This window comes from Myripristis murdjan, chromosome 7 (genome assembly GCF_902150065.1).
Source record: "Myripristis murdjan chromosome 7, fMyrMur1.1, whole genome shotgun sequence".
Taxonomy (NCBI): domain Eukaryota; kingdom Metazoa; phylum Chordata; class Actinopteri; order Holocentriformes; family Holocentridae; genus Myripristis; species Myripristis murdjan.
Genome location: NC_043986.1, coordinates 11,422,963 through 11,441,296, shown reverse-complemented (window position 1 = coordinate 11,441,296; position 18,334 = coordinate 11,422,963). Strand labels below are relative to the sequence as shown.

At 43.1% G+C, this 18,334-nt stretch overlaps 2 protein-coding genes across 2 annotated transcripts; one reads left to right on the top strand and one right to left on the bottom strand.

Moving 5' to 3' along the window:
- Nucleotides 1–1,597: 1,597 nt before the first annotated feature.
- neurod4 (neuronal differentiation 4) lies at nucleotides 1,598–4,679 on the top strand. The gene is made up of 2 exons (XM_030055204.1): nucleotides 1,598–1,768; nucleotides 2,828–4,679. Exon 2 carries the CDS (start codon nucleotides 2,834–2,836, stop codon nucleotides 3,914–3,916), a length of 1,083 nt encoding a protein of 360 aa, XP_029911064.1. The 5' UTR covers nucleotides 1,598–1,768; nucleotides 2,828–2,833; the 3' UTR covers nucleotides 3,917–4,679.
- A 5,843-nt stretch (nucleotides 4,680–10,522) lies between these two features.
- birc5b (baculoviral IAP repeat containing 5b) lies at nucleotides 10,523–15,371 on the bottom strand. Its single transcript, XM_030055208.1, has 4 exons — nucleotides 15,130–15,371; nucleotides 13,815–13,924; nucleotides 11,914–12,031; nucleotides 10,523–11,821 (listed from the first exon to the last, which is right to left on the bottom strand). Exons 1-4 carry the CDS (start codon nucleotides 15,253–15,255, stop codon nucleotides 11,729–11,731), a joined length of 447 nt encoding a protein of 148 aa, XP_029911068.1. The 5' UTR covers nucleotides 15,256–15,371; the 3' UTR covers nucleotides 10,523–11,728.
- Nucleotides 15,372–18,334: the final 2,963 nt, after the last annotated feature.

Sequence of the window (18,334 nt, the reverse complement as noted above, 5' to 3'; positions counted from 1 at the left end):
GGCATAATATGCTGTTTCAGCACGAGACATCAACTTGGGCAGGCGAGTGACGCGTGAGCATCCAAGCAACAGATGGCCCCGCCCCCATCGCTTCCTATATGCAGCCATCTGTTCGAGTCCGTTTAAAAAATCGTGGGATAAGTGCCTGTTTTACTCAATGTTGTCGATTAGCCACGTGAGCGCATCCCCAATCCCCGGACATGGAAGTATAGCGCACTTTGGCGCACGGGGCCCAGTTGGTAAAGTTCAGCCAGGGAGCGCGAGAGGCAGAGACGAGCGCAGTCTCGAGCACAGATGTGCGCATTAGCATAGCATAGCAAGCACAACGGGATCAATGCGGGGGCACGTGCGAGTCGCGGGACCCCGGCTGTCAGTGGACAATGATGACAATAAACCCCCGCTGCGTAGCGGCTCGCCACGCACGAGGACTCGCCGGCGTTTGTTGTGCCATGGCATTTGTTGTTGAATTTGAGAAAAAAAAAATATTGAGAGGAATAGTGAGATAAACAATAAACCCAATCAGTATTAAATGCACTACTATGATATCAGAGGTCGTCTATAGTTTTATTAATGTAGGAGGCGACAGATGTGCACTAGGCCTATTGTGTGAAACTGAAATTATTTTATGATTTAGGTGTTTGATGAAGCTTTTTTTTTTTTTTTTAAATAAAAAAACAGCTTTTCGTAGGTAAAGCCTAATGTATGGATTTAGTTGCTGCTTGAGAATACACAGAGCAGGAGCAACTGCAAATGCCCCAAAAAAGAGTGCTTCAAAGTTGAGGCAATCAAAATAAACATACAATTTAAATCAGGTGCACGAATTAACACCATGCAAATGAACTAAACCTACCAACTCTGATGTAAATCAATATAACACTACTATGGTGACCTTATAGTAGGGTTTGTTTTGTCTTTTTAATCTCGTTTGGTATTAGGCACGCCGGCCACGACACCAATCGATTGGGTAATTCTGGCTTGACTCACTGGACAGCGGAATATGACGCTAATAAAGTGGAAGAAAATTGGATGACCGGGTGAACAACGCACACACCTGCTCTTTGCACACCAAGCTGTCAAAATCACTTACATACACCGAGATGGAAGAGCGTCTCTTTACTCAGCGAAGGCTATACTGTGCTTAATTAACTGGAAAATTCCTAATCCAACCGACTAATGGATGGATAGTGACAATCAATTGAGATAATTATTCAGAATGCACAACACACGCTGCATTCAAGAAGAGCAATGTTGTTGTTTCGCCGTGGCTTTAAGTTTGGATAATGTGCATTAGAACAGCGTTTTTCTGCATTTAGGCTACAAGTGCACTGGGGCAGTCTCTCTGTTTCGCGCACGCACACACGCATGCACGCACAAATGCGCGTACACACACACACACACACACACACACACACACACACACACACACACACACACACACACACACACACACACACGTACGATTGTTTGGTGAAACTTTTGGCCACGAGCCCGCCACGCGCGTTTGGATCAGTTGGACATGGGTGGGGCGCCGGAGGGAGGCGCTTCCTCGGCTAAAGGCTTAAGGCAAAAATATCAGGCTGCCAGTCGGAGATGAAAGTCCCATGCGCGCCGATGGCTTTCTGAGGGAGCACAAGAGTTGGGGACACTGGCAGATGCTCAAAGAGATAAACGCAGCGGCTGTGGAGTAATCACTCAGTTTGGTTGCGGGTCTTTGAAATTAGCTGAGGCGTCTGCTAATTTGCGAGGAGCAAGCTGTGAATCCAAACAGGTGAGTTTACCCATTTCTCCGTTTCATGTAGCTGTTTTCATTTCTTGTAAACAGATTGATGAGAAAAAAACATCCTTTTAAAAAATGAAAGAAATCTGCTCCTTTCGACAACTGTTAACTTTTAAGCCATGCTGTGTTTTCTTTCCTTGCGTGTGGTAGAAAGCGGCCAGCTTGATAGATAAATCCAAGTGACAAGTGACCATTTTCAGTGGAAAAAGTAGTAACTGACAGTTTTTTTTTTTTTTTTTTTTAAATCGTATTATTTTACAGAGCAGACAAGTGCGTGCGTAATGCTCTGAACAAATTACGGTAAACCGTCCCACTTTTACGCACTACTGCACAACGACAAACTGGGACAAATACGTTCAAAACAATAGTATTCTCTCAGTGTCAACGCCGCATTCACTTATCATTATTATTATTTTATTACATATTAACCATTGTGTTCATTCAAATTCATATCTGCCTTCATTCGGAGGAAGAAAAAAAATAAGCGATCGAGTTTGAAAAAAGAAAAATAGACAAAACAAATGAACTCATGTAAGTTCTTTAAACACTATTTGGGCCGCCTGTTCCCATGATTGTTGATTTGCATGTTGCCCCCTTTTTAATCTTTAGCTTTATATGCCGGGTAAATCCTGTCGTGTCCCAGATTGACAGCGTCTCTGTAGCAACGACGACATAACAGCAGGGAACCACTCAGTTCATCCTGAAACAGCATGCACTAATATTGGACTGTAGAATAGATCTCAAATAATTATATTTTATCTAAATAGCTTTGGTCCGGTGTCAGAATAAAACAGAGACATTTAAATAGTTCTCTGCAAGACGAGTGAGCTGTCCACAGTGGTAGTGCTGAAATGAGAGCTCTCATGAGTTACTTTCTCAATGAAAGGCACTTCTGCTTCTTCTCAACACTAAATTTGACAAAATTAGTCATTATACTTCCATATATTAGTAAGTCTTCCTCTGACAAGTAACTTAAGTGGATATATTAAATTAATCAACATTAGATAACATTACTCTAGTAGATTGATTAATCAGTATGCTCTGCTTCAGATCACAATGATGACCAAACCATTTGGGAAGACTGGAGATGTCAGTGAGCTGGTGAGCTCCCTGAGCTGGCTGGAGGAGGACGTCAGCTCCCAGGATGGAGAGGAGAGCCCCGAGATGAGGGGGCGCTATGGGCTGGCTGCTGGAGGCCGGATCCGGGCCTCCACAGAAATGGGCAGTGAGGATATGGAGGAAGAGGAAGAGGAAGATGAGGAGGAGGAGATTGGACCAAATGGAGAAAAGGCTCCCAAAAGGAGAGGACCCAAGAAAAAGAAGATGACCAAAGCTAGACAGGAGAGGTTTCGTGCCCGGCGGGTCAAGGCCAATGCCCGTGAACGGTCACGCATGCATGGGCTAAATGATGCTCTGGATAATCTGCGGAGAGTGATGCCCTGCTACTCCAAGACCCAGAAGCTGTCAAAGATTGAGACTCTGCGGCTGGCCCGCAACTACATTTGGGCCCTGTCTGAGGTGCTGGAGACCGGCCAGTCCCCAGAAGGCCATGGCTTTGTGGAGATGCTGTGTAAAGGCCTGTCTCAGCCCACCAGTAACCTCGTGGCCGGCTGCCTGCAGCTGGGACCCGCTCCGATGCTGCTCAGCAAGCTGGAGGACAAGTGTGGAGGCCCTGGGGTGGGTGGTGTGGGGGGTCAGGCTGGCCATCCCCTCAGCTACCCATCCCCAGGCCTCCCCAGCCCCCCCTACGGCTCCCTGGAGGCCTCCCACCTCCTCCATATGAAGGGCTACAAGGGGCCGGCCTATGACAACCCCTCCTCTAACGAGTGCAGCAGCGGCACCCCGCCATATGATGGGCCCCTCACTCCCCCCCTCAGCATCAGTGGCAACTTTGCCCTGAAGCAGGAGCCCTCTCCCCACGAGTCAGAGAGGAACTACACACCCCACCCTGGCCATCATGCACACTACCTTTCGTCCCACCACTACCCCGCTTCCGCGATGGGTGGCCTGCCAGGGGGGCCTCAGGCCCACACACTCTTCCAGTCTGCACGCTACGAGCTGCCCCTGGACATGGCCTTCGAATCCTTCACCCCCTCTCACCTGGTCACCTCTCAGATGGGCACCATCTACAGTGAGTGACTCTGCTGTGAGACTGGCCTGGGGACAATCACTGTGTCCCAGTGAACTGGTGTCAGACCCATGGCCATGCTAATGACTGTATAGAGACAACGGTTTGCATTTACATTGTCCAGTACTCTGGGAGAGCATGGAAGGCTCTGAGAGTGAGAGAGAAAGAGAGAGAAAGAGAGAGAGAGAGAGAGACTCACCACCTCAACTCAATCTACCTGATACAAACACGCACCCATAACTTTTAAAAAATGTATTTATTCTTTTTTTGTTACAATTATTTGTGTCAATATTTGGATTGTTTCTGGATAAGTTGCCTGTTCCATTGTAACTGGATGTAGCTGAGGATAAGTTCATCAAATCAGATATTCAGGTATAAGCACTGCACAGGTTTGTCATGTGCAGGGTCTTGAACGAAAACAAGAATTTTGTGCAAAGCTCTGTGTGTCTGCAGAGAAACTGATCAAAAAGTCATCCAACAGAAACATGAATTGTGCACTGAGGCCTGTAGCCAATGTCCTCCCTGCCATAAGAAGAGCAATGCATTTATTTATATCTGTATTTAATATTTATTTTGATAACATTTTGTCTGTTTTATATGTTTTTTTTTTTTTCAGCACAGTTTTTGTTTCACGCTGTCTTCTTGGTAAGTTGTCAGTCACTGGCAGCTACACTGATGATGTATTTAAATTATTTATTTGAGATCTTTCAGGTACTTCATTTGGTGTCATTCACAATTTTTGTCATACTGTACCACTGTAAATATTTTGCTGTTTCGCACTTAATTGAATAAATATTCTTATATTATATACTATTTCCATAGTAACAGTTTGCCACGTGTTTTTTTCTGTGATGTTATCAATCTCTATTTTTTGGGTTATTAATTGTCACTCATGAACACAAATCTCTCTCGAAAACAATTCAATATGTCATTTAATGCTGGCATATTTTTTCATGACAACAGTCAGCATCAACAAGAGTAGGTACATATATTTTTGGTTTTCTTTTTTCTGACAGCTCCAATAAACTGATTCATGTGGACGCCAGTTAGAGATTGATGATGTCTAGAGCAGAAGGTCCAACACTTTTTCACATCCTACAAATAGATGAACATTAGACCATGGAACCCAATTCCTTCTGACTTTGTCCCCAAAAGAACCTCCTGAGATTTCTGTGGTTTTGTATGGAGTTTAACCATCTGTATTGTAAGGGGAAGGGATGAAACCTATAATTATAACAGACATCCTTATGCAACCTCACATTGTGCTAGCTTCTCGGGAGTGATACTCAAATATTTCTCATTTTGCTGGAAACCACCTGCAACCCCCTGAGGCACCCCGGCGGTCTCCAGACCCCACTAGCTACCACTGGTGGAAAAAAATAATCATATCAATTATGAGTAAAATCCCCAGTATCACACAGGTCAGCTGATTAGTGCTAATATTCCCCGTGCACACACACATTCAACTGTCGTCAATGAATTCAGATATCTAACATACCATTGATGATCATCTGTCAATGTGTAAAAAGTATTGCAATAATATCTCAATACTATACTAGATATATGATGTGAGAAAATGTTTTCTTTTGATACTAAAGAAGAAAAACAAACTTGAAATGGAATCAGCGATGAAAGAAAATGAATGCCTATTTTGCAGTATAAGGTGCATGCGCATCCTGATATCAAAATAACAGAAAATTCAAAAGGCTGCTTTCTGCAATAAAGGAGAACTGTGTGGCTATGCAAGACAGATCTGTTGTAGGGTGTTGTTTGTGTGTGTGTGTGTGTGTGTGTGTGTGTGTGAAAATGAATGCCTATTTTGCAGTATAAGGTGCATGCGCATCCTGGTATCAAAATAACAGAAAATTCAAAAGGCTGCTTTCTGCAATAAAGGAGAACTGTGTGGCTATGCAAGACAGATCTGTTGTAGGGTGTTGTTTGTGTGTGTGTGTGTGTGTGTGTGTGTGTGTGTGTGTGATGTCATTCAGAGGCATGCTCCGGGGTTTCTATCAGGTCAGGCGGGAGGCTGCTGTGGGCCATGGGAAAACAGCTCAGGGGAACAGGTGAATGTGTCACAGAGGCGTCTGAGAGACTACTTTCTCCCTCTCCCACATGCCCCATTTTCCCATCTACCTCATGCCAAAACACTGTAGGGCAGGAATTTATCAGAGTACGTGAAAGAAAAGCTACAGCTGCTTTGGAAAAAGAAATACAAAAAGAAATTTGGTTTTGTTAATTTTCCTAAGAACAAATAATCTCAGAATTCATCACAAACCAAGAATTTCAATGGAGCTGTCAGGGGAGATACAATAGAGGCAATGAAATATATGCTAATGCCTATTTTGAGATCCACTCAAATTTAACTGGCTGTGGTCCAAACACATTCATATCATTCAACAAAATCACCAAAGTCTCAGTTTTGACTTCGATGATTGTGTTGTGGCACATGATGGCTCTTGACATGAACAAAGAGCTGGGCGGCAGAGTGCAAAGATGGAGTGCTGAGAGCACGAGAGTGTGTGTGAGTGTGTTTATCATTGTGGTCTTTAAAGAAATTTTAAAAAGGGCAAGGCGCCTTGGAGGCTGTTGTCCAAGAGGACTCCCCCTCTTCAGCCACCTCTCTTAAGGTTTGTCTTTTCCAGTCCTGGCAACAGTGCAGAAAGGTTGTTGAGAAAAAGGGAACGATTGTTTTAGCGGGCGCCACTGGTCCATTGTGAACGCAGCCTGTTCTTTCTCTTGACCTGTGACCTGTATTGTTGTGGGGCTCCTCTTTCGGGGAGGGGAGACAGCTGGGGGAGCTGTGGGGGGCTGACGGACAGCTGGGCCAATTTGGAGAGAGAGAGACCGATAGAGAGAGGAAGAGGGAGAGAGAGAGAGAGAAAAGGGAGGGGGGTGAGAGAAGAAAAAGGGAAAAGAGGAAAGAGAGGGTAAGGGCAGGAGAGGTGATTGAGGTCCTTGCTCCTCATTCACAAGTATGTCCTCTGTGCTCCTGTGTGTCAGCCCGGGCACAGAGGCCTGACACATAGCTCCACACACAGGCAGACATTTGGCCTGTGAGAAAGTGCTGGCAGAATTAGCTGGCGTACACCCTCTTTGTGTCATTGCTGTTTTGTTTCAGCAAAATGGTGGGGGGCAGGGTATGCGGATTATCTTTCTCAGACCAAATACATGAGTGGATGGATATGAAAATAATCCAGTTAAATTAACTTTGGAAAAAAAAAAAAAAAAAAGATTACTACGCACTCAGATGCAGGGCAGTATTGGGAGTTCAAGTGCGGGGTGGCCGGGTGGTTTGAAAATTAGTCAATCACTGCTTTTTAAACTTCTGTAAATATAATATGATCCAGGAGTACATGAAGAGTTCATTTGCAAAAACAGATAAAAGCCATTCTTAAAATGAAAACACCTTTTTCACCGATACTGCTTGTAGTACACACACACATATATATACACACACACACACACAAAGCATGATTTAGGATAATAAACATTATGCCGGGCTAAATAAACATATAAAAAATAGAAATAAATATAAAGTAAATTCTAATAAAATTCAAAAAAGTTTGAAAAGGTTTAATAAATTCAAATGGAGATATCTGTTTTTGCAAATGAACTCTTCATATGTCAAAATTAAAATTCAAAGAACGTCATATCATTTTCATTTCTTTCCATTATTATTACACATGAAAATATTAAAAGTAACATTACAGAGGTTACATTATGTGTTACATTTACACATATTTTGCATTTAGCAACTCCAACAACAATAAAACTAAGTTGAAAAACACAATAAAAGCAATATCCAAACAAAACCCCTGACGAGAAATCCTCCAAGCGCTCTATAGTAGGTATGGACACATGGTAGAGACCACAGACTGAGTGTATCAACTGGCACTGAACTGTAATAAGGATGTAAGGGTCTCTCAGCGGGGAGGGAACACATGCTCTGTAATGCCATCTTGGCCAGCACAACTGACAGTGGAGGCAGCAGCCCGCGACCTGTAGCTCAGTCCCCTGGGAGAGCGAGGTCAAGTCAGATATCAATCCACAGACGCATCTTGGGAGAATTATGTGGCTGCTAATAGTCCAACCTCTTGATTCAAGCATTTGGGTCTTCATTTATACAGTTTATTGATATCACTGATGGGATTCTTGATGCCAGCATCCGTGTGAAATCTACACTTTGACCTCATTTTGCATGTCAAGAGTAAGCTGGCACAAACTAAGAGACAAAAATAAGCAAAAGCTTATCCAAAAGAGTTGAGAAGAGGAGGGTGGATTGGAGCTGGGATATCAAAGTGCAGCCTGAACCTTCTCCCTCTCAATTTGAGTTTCTCTGTGGGCAGCGCACTTAATCCAGTGGCCAAACAAGAGCAGCTCCCACTAAAATGAAAAGGTCCTGATCCATAGGGGCTAGATGGAGGGATAAAGCATTGTGATTAAGATTGTATTAATGGGGCCATAGGAGGCTGGAAGGCTTTAATCAGTGTCTGTGTGCCGATAATCCCTCTGCCTTTAAGCTGGGGGTGAACACTGTGATCCCCCCCCTCCTCCTCCTCCTCCTCTTGGGCCACAATGCGCATGCACACACATGGACACACAGCTCTAGTGGGGAGCACAGAGATATGAGTGCCAAGGTCGAGAGGTGGAGCACCCTGAAACGGAGACACCACGGCCTCCGAGGAGCAGCTGGTGGAGGAAAAAGGGGGCGACGGATGGAGAAGAAATTTGGGGGAAGACAGAGGAAAACAATGGATGTCGGCAAGACCTGAGCTGGCGTTAAGAGAAGAAGTCATGATAGAGGAATGGGAGATTACACATACACAGACATGGTGCCATATTATGAACGTTAACTTTCCCTGATCACGCTTCATTTCTGTATCACATCAACATGGCCCAAAATTGCCTATCAACCTCTAGCTAAATACAAGTAGACTTAATAATTAGCAATCATCTGTGTATTGAACGGCAAAAACACTTTCAATTGTGGATTATATGTCAGCATTTCTATTGTAATACTTAAAAAAACAACACAAAATTCCGCCTGTACCTGCTTATCCTGGAATAAACTGTATGTGAGAATGTATAACTTGATGAATAAAGTTGGAGAAAATGAGAGGAATGAAATAAAAAATAACAGCTTGTTCATGGCAAAAAAGACAAATAAAAAAGGGAGCAGGCAGTGCAGCAAACTCATTACCTATGGGTCTGGGTGTAAAAGGTGACATTGTGTGCATGGGGATAAGGGGCGGGCCTTCCCCTCCCAGAGTTCTCTGAGAGAATTAGGGTGTAGGAGTTAAAGAGCTTCTAATGGGATCTGGATGCTGTCGTGTTTACCCTGGCCCCCCTCTGCACGCCCACTTCATTGTGGAAGTTGCCCGGCTTTCGGACACCACAATGGGCTGAGTGGAGGGACAGATGGAGGTCCCTTTGGAAGAGGGCACAAAAAACACCCAAGGTAGGAGGGCCATGGTGTCTGACAACGCAGGCAGTGAGCATACACTTCTGCCACAGACACAGGACAGAATAAGAGGTGGAGGAGGGATGGGAAAAACAGAGAGGGGATTTTGGTTTCTCCGAGTCAGGCTTCAGCTTGGTCCAGACAGTGTTCACATGGCTGTCTTGGTGGGTCAAGATCACCATGCAGCCCAGGCCACAATCAACTGGGTAGTATACCCCCACTGAGCATGTCTAGCCACTGATGTGACAACGCATTCTTTTAAAAAGTATTTTTCTGGAGTAAAACAAGCCTGCAATGCAGAAGAGAATCACACTGTGAAAGACGTGAGATGTATTAATTCTGTTTAGGAGTGTTCAAATGTGATAATAGGCGGCTCATTTGGCCATTGTTTAGAAAGAGTTAAACCAGGTCAGGCGAGAGGGTAAATGCTGATGTCATTCATTTAGGGTGGTGTGGTGCAGGGAGAGGGTACTGGTGATAGATGCTGATGAGGATGCAGAGGAGAAGCCTTGGAGGAGGGTAGAGGGAGGTACCGGGTGCAGGATCAACAGATGGGGCCTAATGGAAAGCTCAGGTTGTAAACTTTCTGTTGGTAACATCTGTCCGTTTGTCCATCTGCTACACTTGTTAACTGTTTACATACAGGACAACGGACAGTTTGTTTAGCACAAACTCATTAATTAGAAAAGTCCAAGAGAGGCCAGTGGTGCAAACCTTAAGCCATGCTACATTAACTACAGATCGCAAAATAACCAGATCAGCAGGCAGAAGGGCATCACACATTCCTATTAGCTTAATGACTCATGGCATAAATACATTTTGATGGGTTTATGCTTAAAACTGCTCAATAAATAGGAGTGGGGAGAGTAAATGAATGCCCCCCTGTAGCAGACCCCTACTTCAGTTGCCATCCAATCAAATCAACAGTTCTGCACTATTCCCACAGATAAGCCCATCTATCACATCTGTGCACATGAAGGACAGACATCACACCACAGTATCCTCTTTGTTAATTTTCTAGCACACACATCAATAAGTGGATTGACATGGGGTGTGGGTATAAACCCTGATTAGAGTTACATTAGCAATTACTGTAAACATGCTCCTTATGATCTATGCACTTATGCAAATTTGACACCAATCACCCAACCAAATGTCAAAACGATAATTTCTTTATTTAGTGAATGCTTGGGAATTTACATTACATTCATATTTGGTATAACGTCCTCTTCACACACATTTGCTACATGTTTTGTACATATGAGGAACATCTAACAATAGTTAAGAGCACAAGAAAAGTCCTTATAAAAAGAGTGAAGCGGAACAGTTTTATTAGAAATGTTACATCACCTATTTACTCTCTCTTTTTTTACATTTTGGCTAAAAATATTCTCTCTTCAATTTGGTCTGCACCAAGCGGATAAAAGAGAATTAAGCAGCTGATCTGGGCTCAGTGGCCAGAGTGTTACATTAGACATTAATCCAGAACAGTGGAAGGTCGGAGATGGGATAGCATCTTTTAATCCTACACTCCATCCAGCCACCCCTCCCGTCAGACACAGGGAAAGACTCCATTTCATAAAGTGAGCCTAACATTTTTCCTTTATCTGCTACATGGAAAAAGCCATGGAAATCTCAATGTGTTTTATCAGCTTTGGCAAATGAAAACTCTGATGGTAAAAGTTTGTTCTTAAAAAAATATGCTTAATGATAAAAACCAAAGCACAAGTGTGACAGAGCTTCCTGAGGCTGCTAACTTGAAGAGCACCTTCTCTACAATTTTGACTGTCACAATAGCATCCTCTAGTATTTCCTACATCTTCAGGCCCCCTCCTCTGAGCTGGCCAAGTGTCCTGGTGAGCCCTCTCAGTGCACACTGTTCCCCTATATGTAACAGATGTTACTGGGGCAACAGTTGGTATTGAGAGGGAGGGGCTTCAGGCCATCTGTCCAGGGTCAAGGTTTGAAAAGGGGTGGTAGAGATGTTGGCACGTTCAGGAAAATGGTAAGTATTTGGGTGAAAAAAGGAGGAATATAACCCACATTGTGATCCTGCTCAATGTGCACTTTCACTTATGACTGCCTTTGTGGAGATCTGATGCAAGATTGGAAACTACTTCAGGGTATTTGTCAGCCATAAGACAAACTGCAGGTATGTATCAGTGCAAAAGCACCATCTTGTGGTTAAAAGCAATACTACAAACAAACTGTTAATACTCCTAAGGAAAGTCTGTTAATTTAAGTTTACACTACATCACACCATTAAGCAGACTCTTAATCCACATCTTGAAATGGGTATGGCATTATAATTCTGGTGTGTTCACAAAAATTAAGTATTCCTTTCACCATCTCAGGCGTGGAGTCAATGGATGGAGTTCAACATGGAGTTCAGGTCCTTAAGCTTTTGGTCTATTTCATCGCGTAAATATGCCATCTTCTTATGGCAAACTTTTCTCTGGAATAAGAAATGGCAGAATGTGGAGCAACAGCGACATTAATATTTAGGCAAAACCTTACTCATTGCACATACAGAAAGCAGACACTTACAATGTAGATCTTCAGCCTTTCCTTCTCCAGGTGGTGGAACTCGGCCACGGTCAACTCGGTGAAATCTTTCCTCATGGACAAGAAGCCACAGTTAGGAGAGCGTTTGATGTGCTCAGACCTGCATCCCAGAAAGGGAAGAAATCAGTTGGGGACAAACACTGGCACAAATAAAATAACCTTGTGGCATTGTTAATCCTAACAGCTAGAAACAATACAATGGAGACTAATCTGTTATTATACTGATCTATGACCAGGAGCTATTACACCCAAATGAGCTTTAGAGTACTGCAATCAGATCCAAATGGCCGTATTCAGAGGGGCCTCTTCACCTAATATGTGAATGTCAAGGGTTTAATGGAGACTCAGAGATGGCTCCTTTACATCCACGGCCAAGTTATGCAAGTCTCATGCAGTTTTGGGCTAAAACCATCCCAGTTTTTGTATGAGTCATCTGTTACTTTCACCTCGTTGAAAAATGGTGCACTTTCAAACAGTAATGTAGAGAGAAGAAAGACTTGACTTCAATTAACATGGTGGAAATATTAACGTCTAGATGTAGACATTTTTATTTGTAATGTTTTAATATTTTTAAGCTGCACTGCTCAAAAGTATAATTGATTTTTTCTCTTCAGGATCACTATTCATATATTTGTATTCAGCAGCAGGAGCAGCCCAGTCTGCTGATCAATCTGGAGCCAGGCATGGATGAGGCTGATAAGTTTAAAGGATCCTCACCTTATTTATTATTATGACACACTTAAAGAAAAAAAATCTGTTGTAAGAAGTTTCTATATTTAGAATAATTAAGGCCAGACAAAAGTTAATATAGATAAACTGAGAACATAAAGCAAAATGGTACAGATATGCAGAGCATACACACAGAATGCATTAAAATTAACAAATCAAGGCATCATTATTAAAGTCCTGGAGGAAAGTAGATTTTAAATCAGTTTAGGACACATTATAGGTTACTGACAAATGTGAAATTTTTTTTATCACTAACTGCTGCAGGTTTTACTAAGTGAGGATAGGACCTTTTTAAAGTAACAGTATTGTTATAATAGTTAAAATAATATAAAACAATGTAGAAAATGTCACATCAGATGCACTACCAAATTCAAGTGGCCACTAGATGGCAGGAAAAAGCCCATGTGTTGTAATTTCAGCACATGGCAGGTTAGGCTCTGAGAATATAACAGGTCTTTAATTACCTGCTTGACTGAAAATAAGGGCCCCATATGGACTTTTTGTTTAGGGCACCGAAAAACCTTGGACCAGCCCTGCCAAACAACATTTACATTCCCAGGAAACCATCTTGGGTGCTTCTCCTCTCATCCTCTGCAGAGCTGTATATTATTTAGGGCCACAGCTAACTACAGCTAAGTACTTTCATTGTATATGAACTATAATAAACTATAATTTTTTTTTAATGGATGAATTAATCAATTAGTCTGCAAAATGTCAAAATTACATACAAATGGTCACAGGGCATTGGCAGAACTCAAAGTGCCATCTTCAAATTGACAAAATTATGATAGGAATGGAGAAAAGTAAGCAAATCTTAGCACTTCTGATGCTGTTACAGGCAAATAACTGATAAAACACTGACAATGTGCTGTAAATATTGCAACCGATTAATTTATTAATGATACATAATCATTACAGAATTCATATTAATATATTAACATGACACTTGATTGGGTGTTACAAATCTTGCTCTTGTTTTGGGTGTGAGTGGCAGTCAGTGGAGACAAAACTGCCCAGGAGCAAAGAAAATGAATTTCTAATCCAAAGCACCGAACCACCCTCAGTCTATAGGAATGATATTCTTCTGTAACTCAAAGCTTTTAATAAAACCTGAATGGTGTTAAGCACTCTAAAAGTCAGACTGCTCTACATACCAGGGGCTGTCATCCGGCTCCCAGCCCTCCAGCTCTAACAGGCAGAAGAAGCAGCAGGCAACATCGGGCTCATTCTCACTGGGGCAGTGGACAAACCCAGCCTTGGCCATCTGCAAAGACACAGACAGTGGCAAAAGTTGGAGTAACAATACCTATATAACATTTAAAAAAAAAAAAAAAGAAAAAAGCACCAACTTATGGGAGTCTTACACTGTCAAGTCAATTAACAGCCAAGATAACTGCAATCCAAGCCTAGTGTCAAGTGCGAGTGAAACCAGAGGCTGATTTCCAGTTGCCTCTAAGGGGGTTATTAAGAGCAGGTAACATGGCATGTAGTGTTGTTCATCCAGCATGGTGTCAGCACCTCATCCATCATGCCTCCACCAAGACGGGGAGGGTTAAATGTGAACCAGACACCGGGCAAAATGAAATAAAATCTGGCACCTGCTGAACTGTAAATCACACACTGTCACAGTCTTGGATAAAAGGTGCTGTTATAAAATGATTGCCTAAACAAGCTCGAGGCAATCATCATCATCATCTTCTCGGCATGCATTATGCCCATTATCAGTCTCATTATCAGCCCCCAATCTTGCATTATGTAAATCTAGCCTAATTTAAAATGTAGGTGAGGTTTTGATGATCTTATTCATTTTCACATGACTTTCCTCGATATACTGCAGTGAGATTAAGTAACAGACGATGAGCCCGACTGTCTCCCAGAGATTTTTTTGCAAAGGTCTTGCTTGCTTTAGTTGCTTATTCATCCAAATGTGTTTGTACACCAGTATCTGAACAAATGGAAAATTAAAGTCTTGAACCACTGACTTAATACACTGTCCTGCTGGCGGCTTAAAATACAGGTTATATGCATCTACAATCTCAAGGAAGCAGGAGTCAGCTTGGGAACAATGCTGACACAAGGTCGCAATCATCATCATCATAATATCCCTATAGATATTAAATTATTTTCCAGTGCACTCAAACTCTAATGGGTTCGGTTTTTAAATTCCCTGTGATATTCCAGTATCAGAGTCCTGCAGCTGTGATGTTTGCACAGCATCCCTCTAAAATCTATTATACAATTACCACGGCTCTTGTTAGAAAATGCGGGAGGTCGACTGGGTGATGAAACGCAACAGAAATTCGTTCCGGAGAAGCTTTCACCCATCTGCTCTCAGTCTCAAAAATGAATAATTAGTGAGTTATATTTTGGGCGGTGTAAAGACAAAACAAAACAGCTGGTATTTTAAGCGTTTTGCTGCTCAACCAGGCAGCACCGACACGGAGAGGCACAACAGGCCCGCCGCCTTACCTTCGCAGGTGTGCACTCACACTCCTCTCGAAACGGCCACTCCACAAAGCTTTGTTCACGCAAATCTTGACTGTACATTTTATCGTATGAGTAAAACCTGGCCTTTAATACATCTATGCTCGCCATATCTTTAGAACAAATTGGATTTTGGTGAGAAAAAAGAGGTCAGTTCAAATAAGGCGGTGGTGGCTCAGGTGTTATTGATTAGGCCTGACTTTCTCTCTGCTTCACCACCGCAGGGGAGATGCAAGTGGAAGACCAATCAAGTAATCATAGCTCACTTTTTGTACAGCGCCACCTGCTGGCAAAACCATTAACTGGACTCTTTGTAGCCTCCATCAGTGTTTTTTTTTTTTTTTTTTTAGTTTCCCTTCTGCAAGTTTTTGTTAACATTTTGCTGTTGTGCACCTTCCCTGGCCTAATTTCAATTTAATAAATTATGAAAAAAAATCTCTACCACAATCTGTACCCAATTTAGTTCTGCATAGCCCTGATTTGACATTGAGGAAAAGTGAAGAGGCATGACTCCCCCTAGTGGCAGCTTAATGTAAAAGTGGTGGACTTCACTTAAAACTTCCCTTCCTGTGCTGGAGTCTGGTTTGAAGTGAACTAGCGAGGGAAACTGGTGAGCCCTCAGGGTTGTCTGTCAACAACAGTTAAATAAATTAGGCTTCTGTTATTATGGTTTGTGGTAGGAGATGCTAAAACCAAAGGAATAAAGCGAACATGCTCACCTAACCACAGAGCCTCTCCCTGCTGGGGAAAAAAAAAAAAAAAAAGCTTTTCAGATTTGAATTACCATGTGGGCTGGAGTGTTAACATGGAAAATCAAATTTACAATGAAATGTAGAAGTAATGTCCAGCTGAATTTAAATGTCAGGACGTTATAGGCTCTCCCATACCACTCCAATTATCAAGATAGGGGTACTGTAAACATAACAATATGGGGCAGGTGTCACGCCGGGGAGCCAACTATCCACTTTAATGGTTTGTGGTGTGAACTTTACTGGCCTGTTTATTGCTGGGAGAGGCAGAGACTGTCCTAGTCCGCAGTGTGTCCCTGTAACACTACCCCTCAGGCCTCTGGCTGCTGAAATGTGCTTACCAACTGTAAACTGCTGTCCTTTCTCCCCCTCTAACCTTCTCTTGCAGCAGAGCGCCTGGGGGAGTGCCGTGCCGGACTATAAGCCTGACAATGTGTGATGCTTATATATGTGTGTATCACACTCTGATGGTAAGCAGTCCTGTGAGAGCGGATGCTGTGTGAAGGTTTATTGAGCCCAGGGTTGGCTCCGAGTGAATTGGACTCCTATAAGTGATGACACGTTCGCTCCGAGTGGCCTGTACAGTTTGTAGCTGCTTCCTGCTGACAGTGTAGGATAACATCTACCTCTGAGTTTCCACATCTGTGTGTTACTGCAGTCATTCAGCACATTAAAATTCTCACTGTTTTCCTCAACTTTCCTGTACCATAACTCATGGCTTGTGTTTATGAGTTTGCCCTCTTTCAGTCACTTGTGTTTTTTTGGGGGGGAGAAAGTTGCCCTTCTGTGTTGCAGCAAACATTTGCATGGCAGGCGGCCGCAGTAATAAAAGGCTGCATTTACAGGGGTTCAAGAATTTGTTTTGTTGCTTTGCCTCTCCTAATGCGTGGTCCTTTATGAGACACACTTCAGTAAGTCTTTTGACACTCGGAGGAGCCATGCTGTGTGCTAACAATAAATCTTTACAGAGGTTGAAATTTCTCTTCCCTCTCTCTGCTTTTCCTCTTCATGCCATCACTGACACTTGACTTCTCCTTCGTCCCTCGTGGCCTGCCTCCTGCTTTCTATCACTCGGATCATCCGCTGCCTGTTTTAACACAGTTACCCTCACTTATTAAAGGCCGGCGCGATTAGCTGCTGGAAACTCCTGCACTTGCTTTGCTTTCACACAGGGCCGAAAGAGAAAGAGAGAGAGGCAAACAGGGAAAGAGAGTGAGAAAGAGAGAGAGAGGGACAGAGAGAGAGAGAGAGGGAGGAGAGAGATGTAGAGAGGAGGAGGGAGCGAAAGCGGCAATGTGTCCGTGGTCTCTATTTCCACATGTCCTTTGCATTGCCAGCATTGGCGTAAGACTGTGTTGTTTACATACGTCCCACCTCGAATCTCCTGGAATTAATGAGGATAGCTCTCTCTCTCTCTCTCTCTCTCTCTCTCTCTCTCTCTCTCTCTCCCCCTCTGTCCATTCTGCTCTCGTCCTGACAGCCCTGAATAGTTTCATGCTGGGAAGGACTTCACACAGGAAATAGTTATTTCCCAGAGTGCCTGGAAAGAGCTGGAGGTTGGAATCACTCAGCAGGAGCTGCAGGAGGACGAGAGTTGCAGTCAATGTGGGGCTCAGGTAATAAAAGAGCGTGTTCCCATCTTCTGTTTGTCTGATTCAGCTTGAAATGGTGCAGCGCTGTCTTTTTAGGGAGCAAGACAGATATCCAGAACATTGTAGGTATGTAGCGTATTTGCTGAGTGTGATTCATAGGTGTATGTGAGTTTGGTATCATTTTAATTTAATTTTATTTACGGCACTACGCTGTAATTTGGCACTATAATTGCTTCAGAGTGATTAAAAACAAGTCACATTTTGATGAACGATTAAATGGACATGATATGGTAAAGAATGGTTAAATATGTTGAGTTTTATGTATGCATACGTGTGTGTGTGTGTGTATGAGTGTGTGTGTGTGTGTTTGAGTGAGAGAGAGTGTATGTGTGCATGTGTACATGTCCCTGAACAGGGCTGACAACCATCCTGACAGCTCCACCTGTCCTCTGCTCCACCTCGCACCCAAATTGAACACCACACATTTGGATTTAGCTGATCCTATCATGTGTTTGTGTGTGTGTGTCTCTCTGTCTGTGTGTGTGTGTGTGTCTGTCTGTGTGTGTGTTTGCAACTGGGGGCCATATGCAGGGCTAAGGGGGTTGTTGTTTGCATGAGACTTGTTTTTGGGAGGTACAGTATGTGTGTTTGTCAGCGGTTTTGTGCGAGGAAAAAAAGAAGAGCAAAATGTGAGGTCCCATGTTTGTTGAGCTTGTGATTGTGACAAAATGCTGTAGTGGGGACGCGGCTGACCCCTGACTTCCAAGGAGCTTTCTTTTCGTGTGCCACATCACTCCAAGCTGAGGAATGTTTGAGCTTTAGAAATAGACTATGGTGCATGAAGAAAGC

What these genes read in the sequence shown, in the direction of transcription:
- birc5b (XM_030055208.1), bottom strand. Translation starts at nt 15,255, where the DNA reads ATGGCGAGCATAGATGTATTAAAGGCCAGGTTTTACTCATACGATAAA. An exon ending in GTGAGTGCACACCTGCGAAG is followed by an intron (nt 13,925 to 15,129) that starts GTAAGGCGGCGG and finishes GTGTCTTTGCAG; the next exon opens with ATGGCCAAGGCTGGGTTTGT. An exon ending in AAAGGCTGAAGATCTACATT is followed by an intron (nt 11,822 to 11,913) that starts GTAAGTGTCTGC and finishes TTCTTATTCCAG; the next exon opens with AGAAAAGTTTGCCATAAGAA.
- neurod4 (XM_030055204.1), top strand. Translation starts at nt 2,834, where the DNA reads ATGATGACCAAACCATTTGGGAAGACTGGAGATGTCAGTGAGCTGGTG.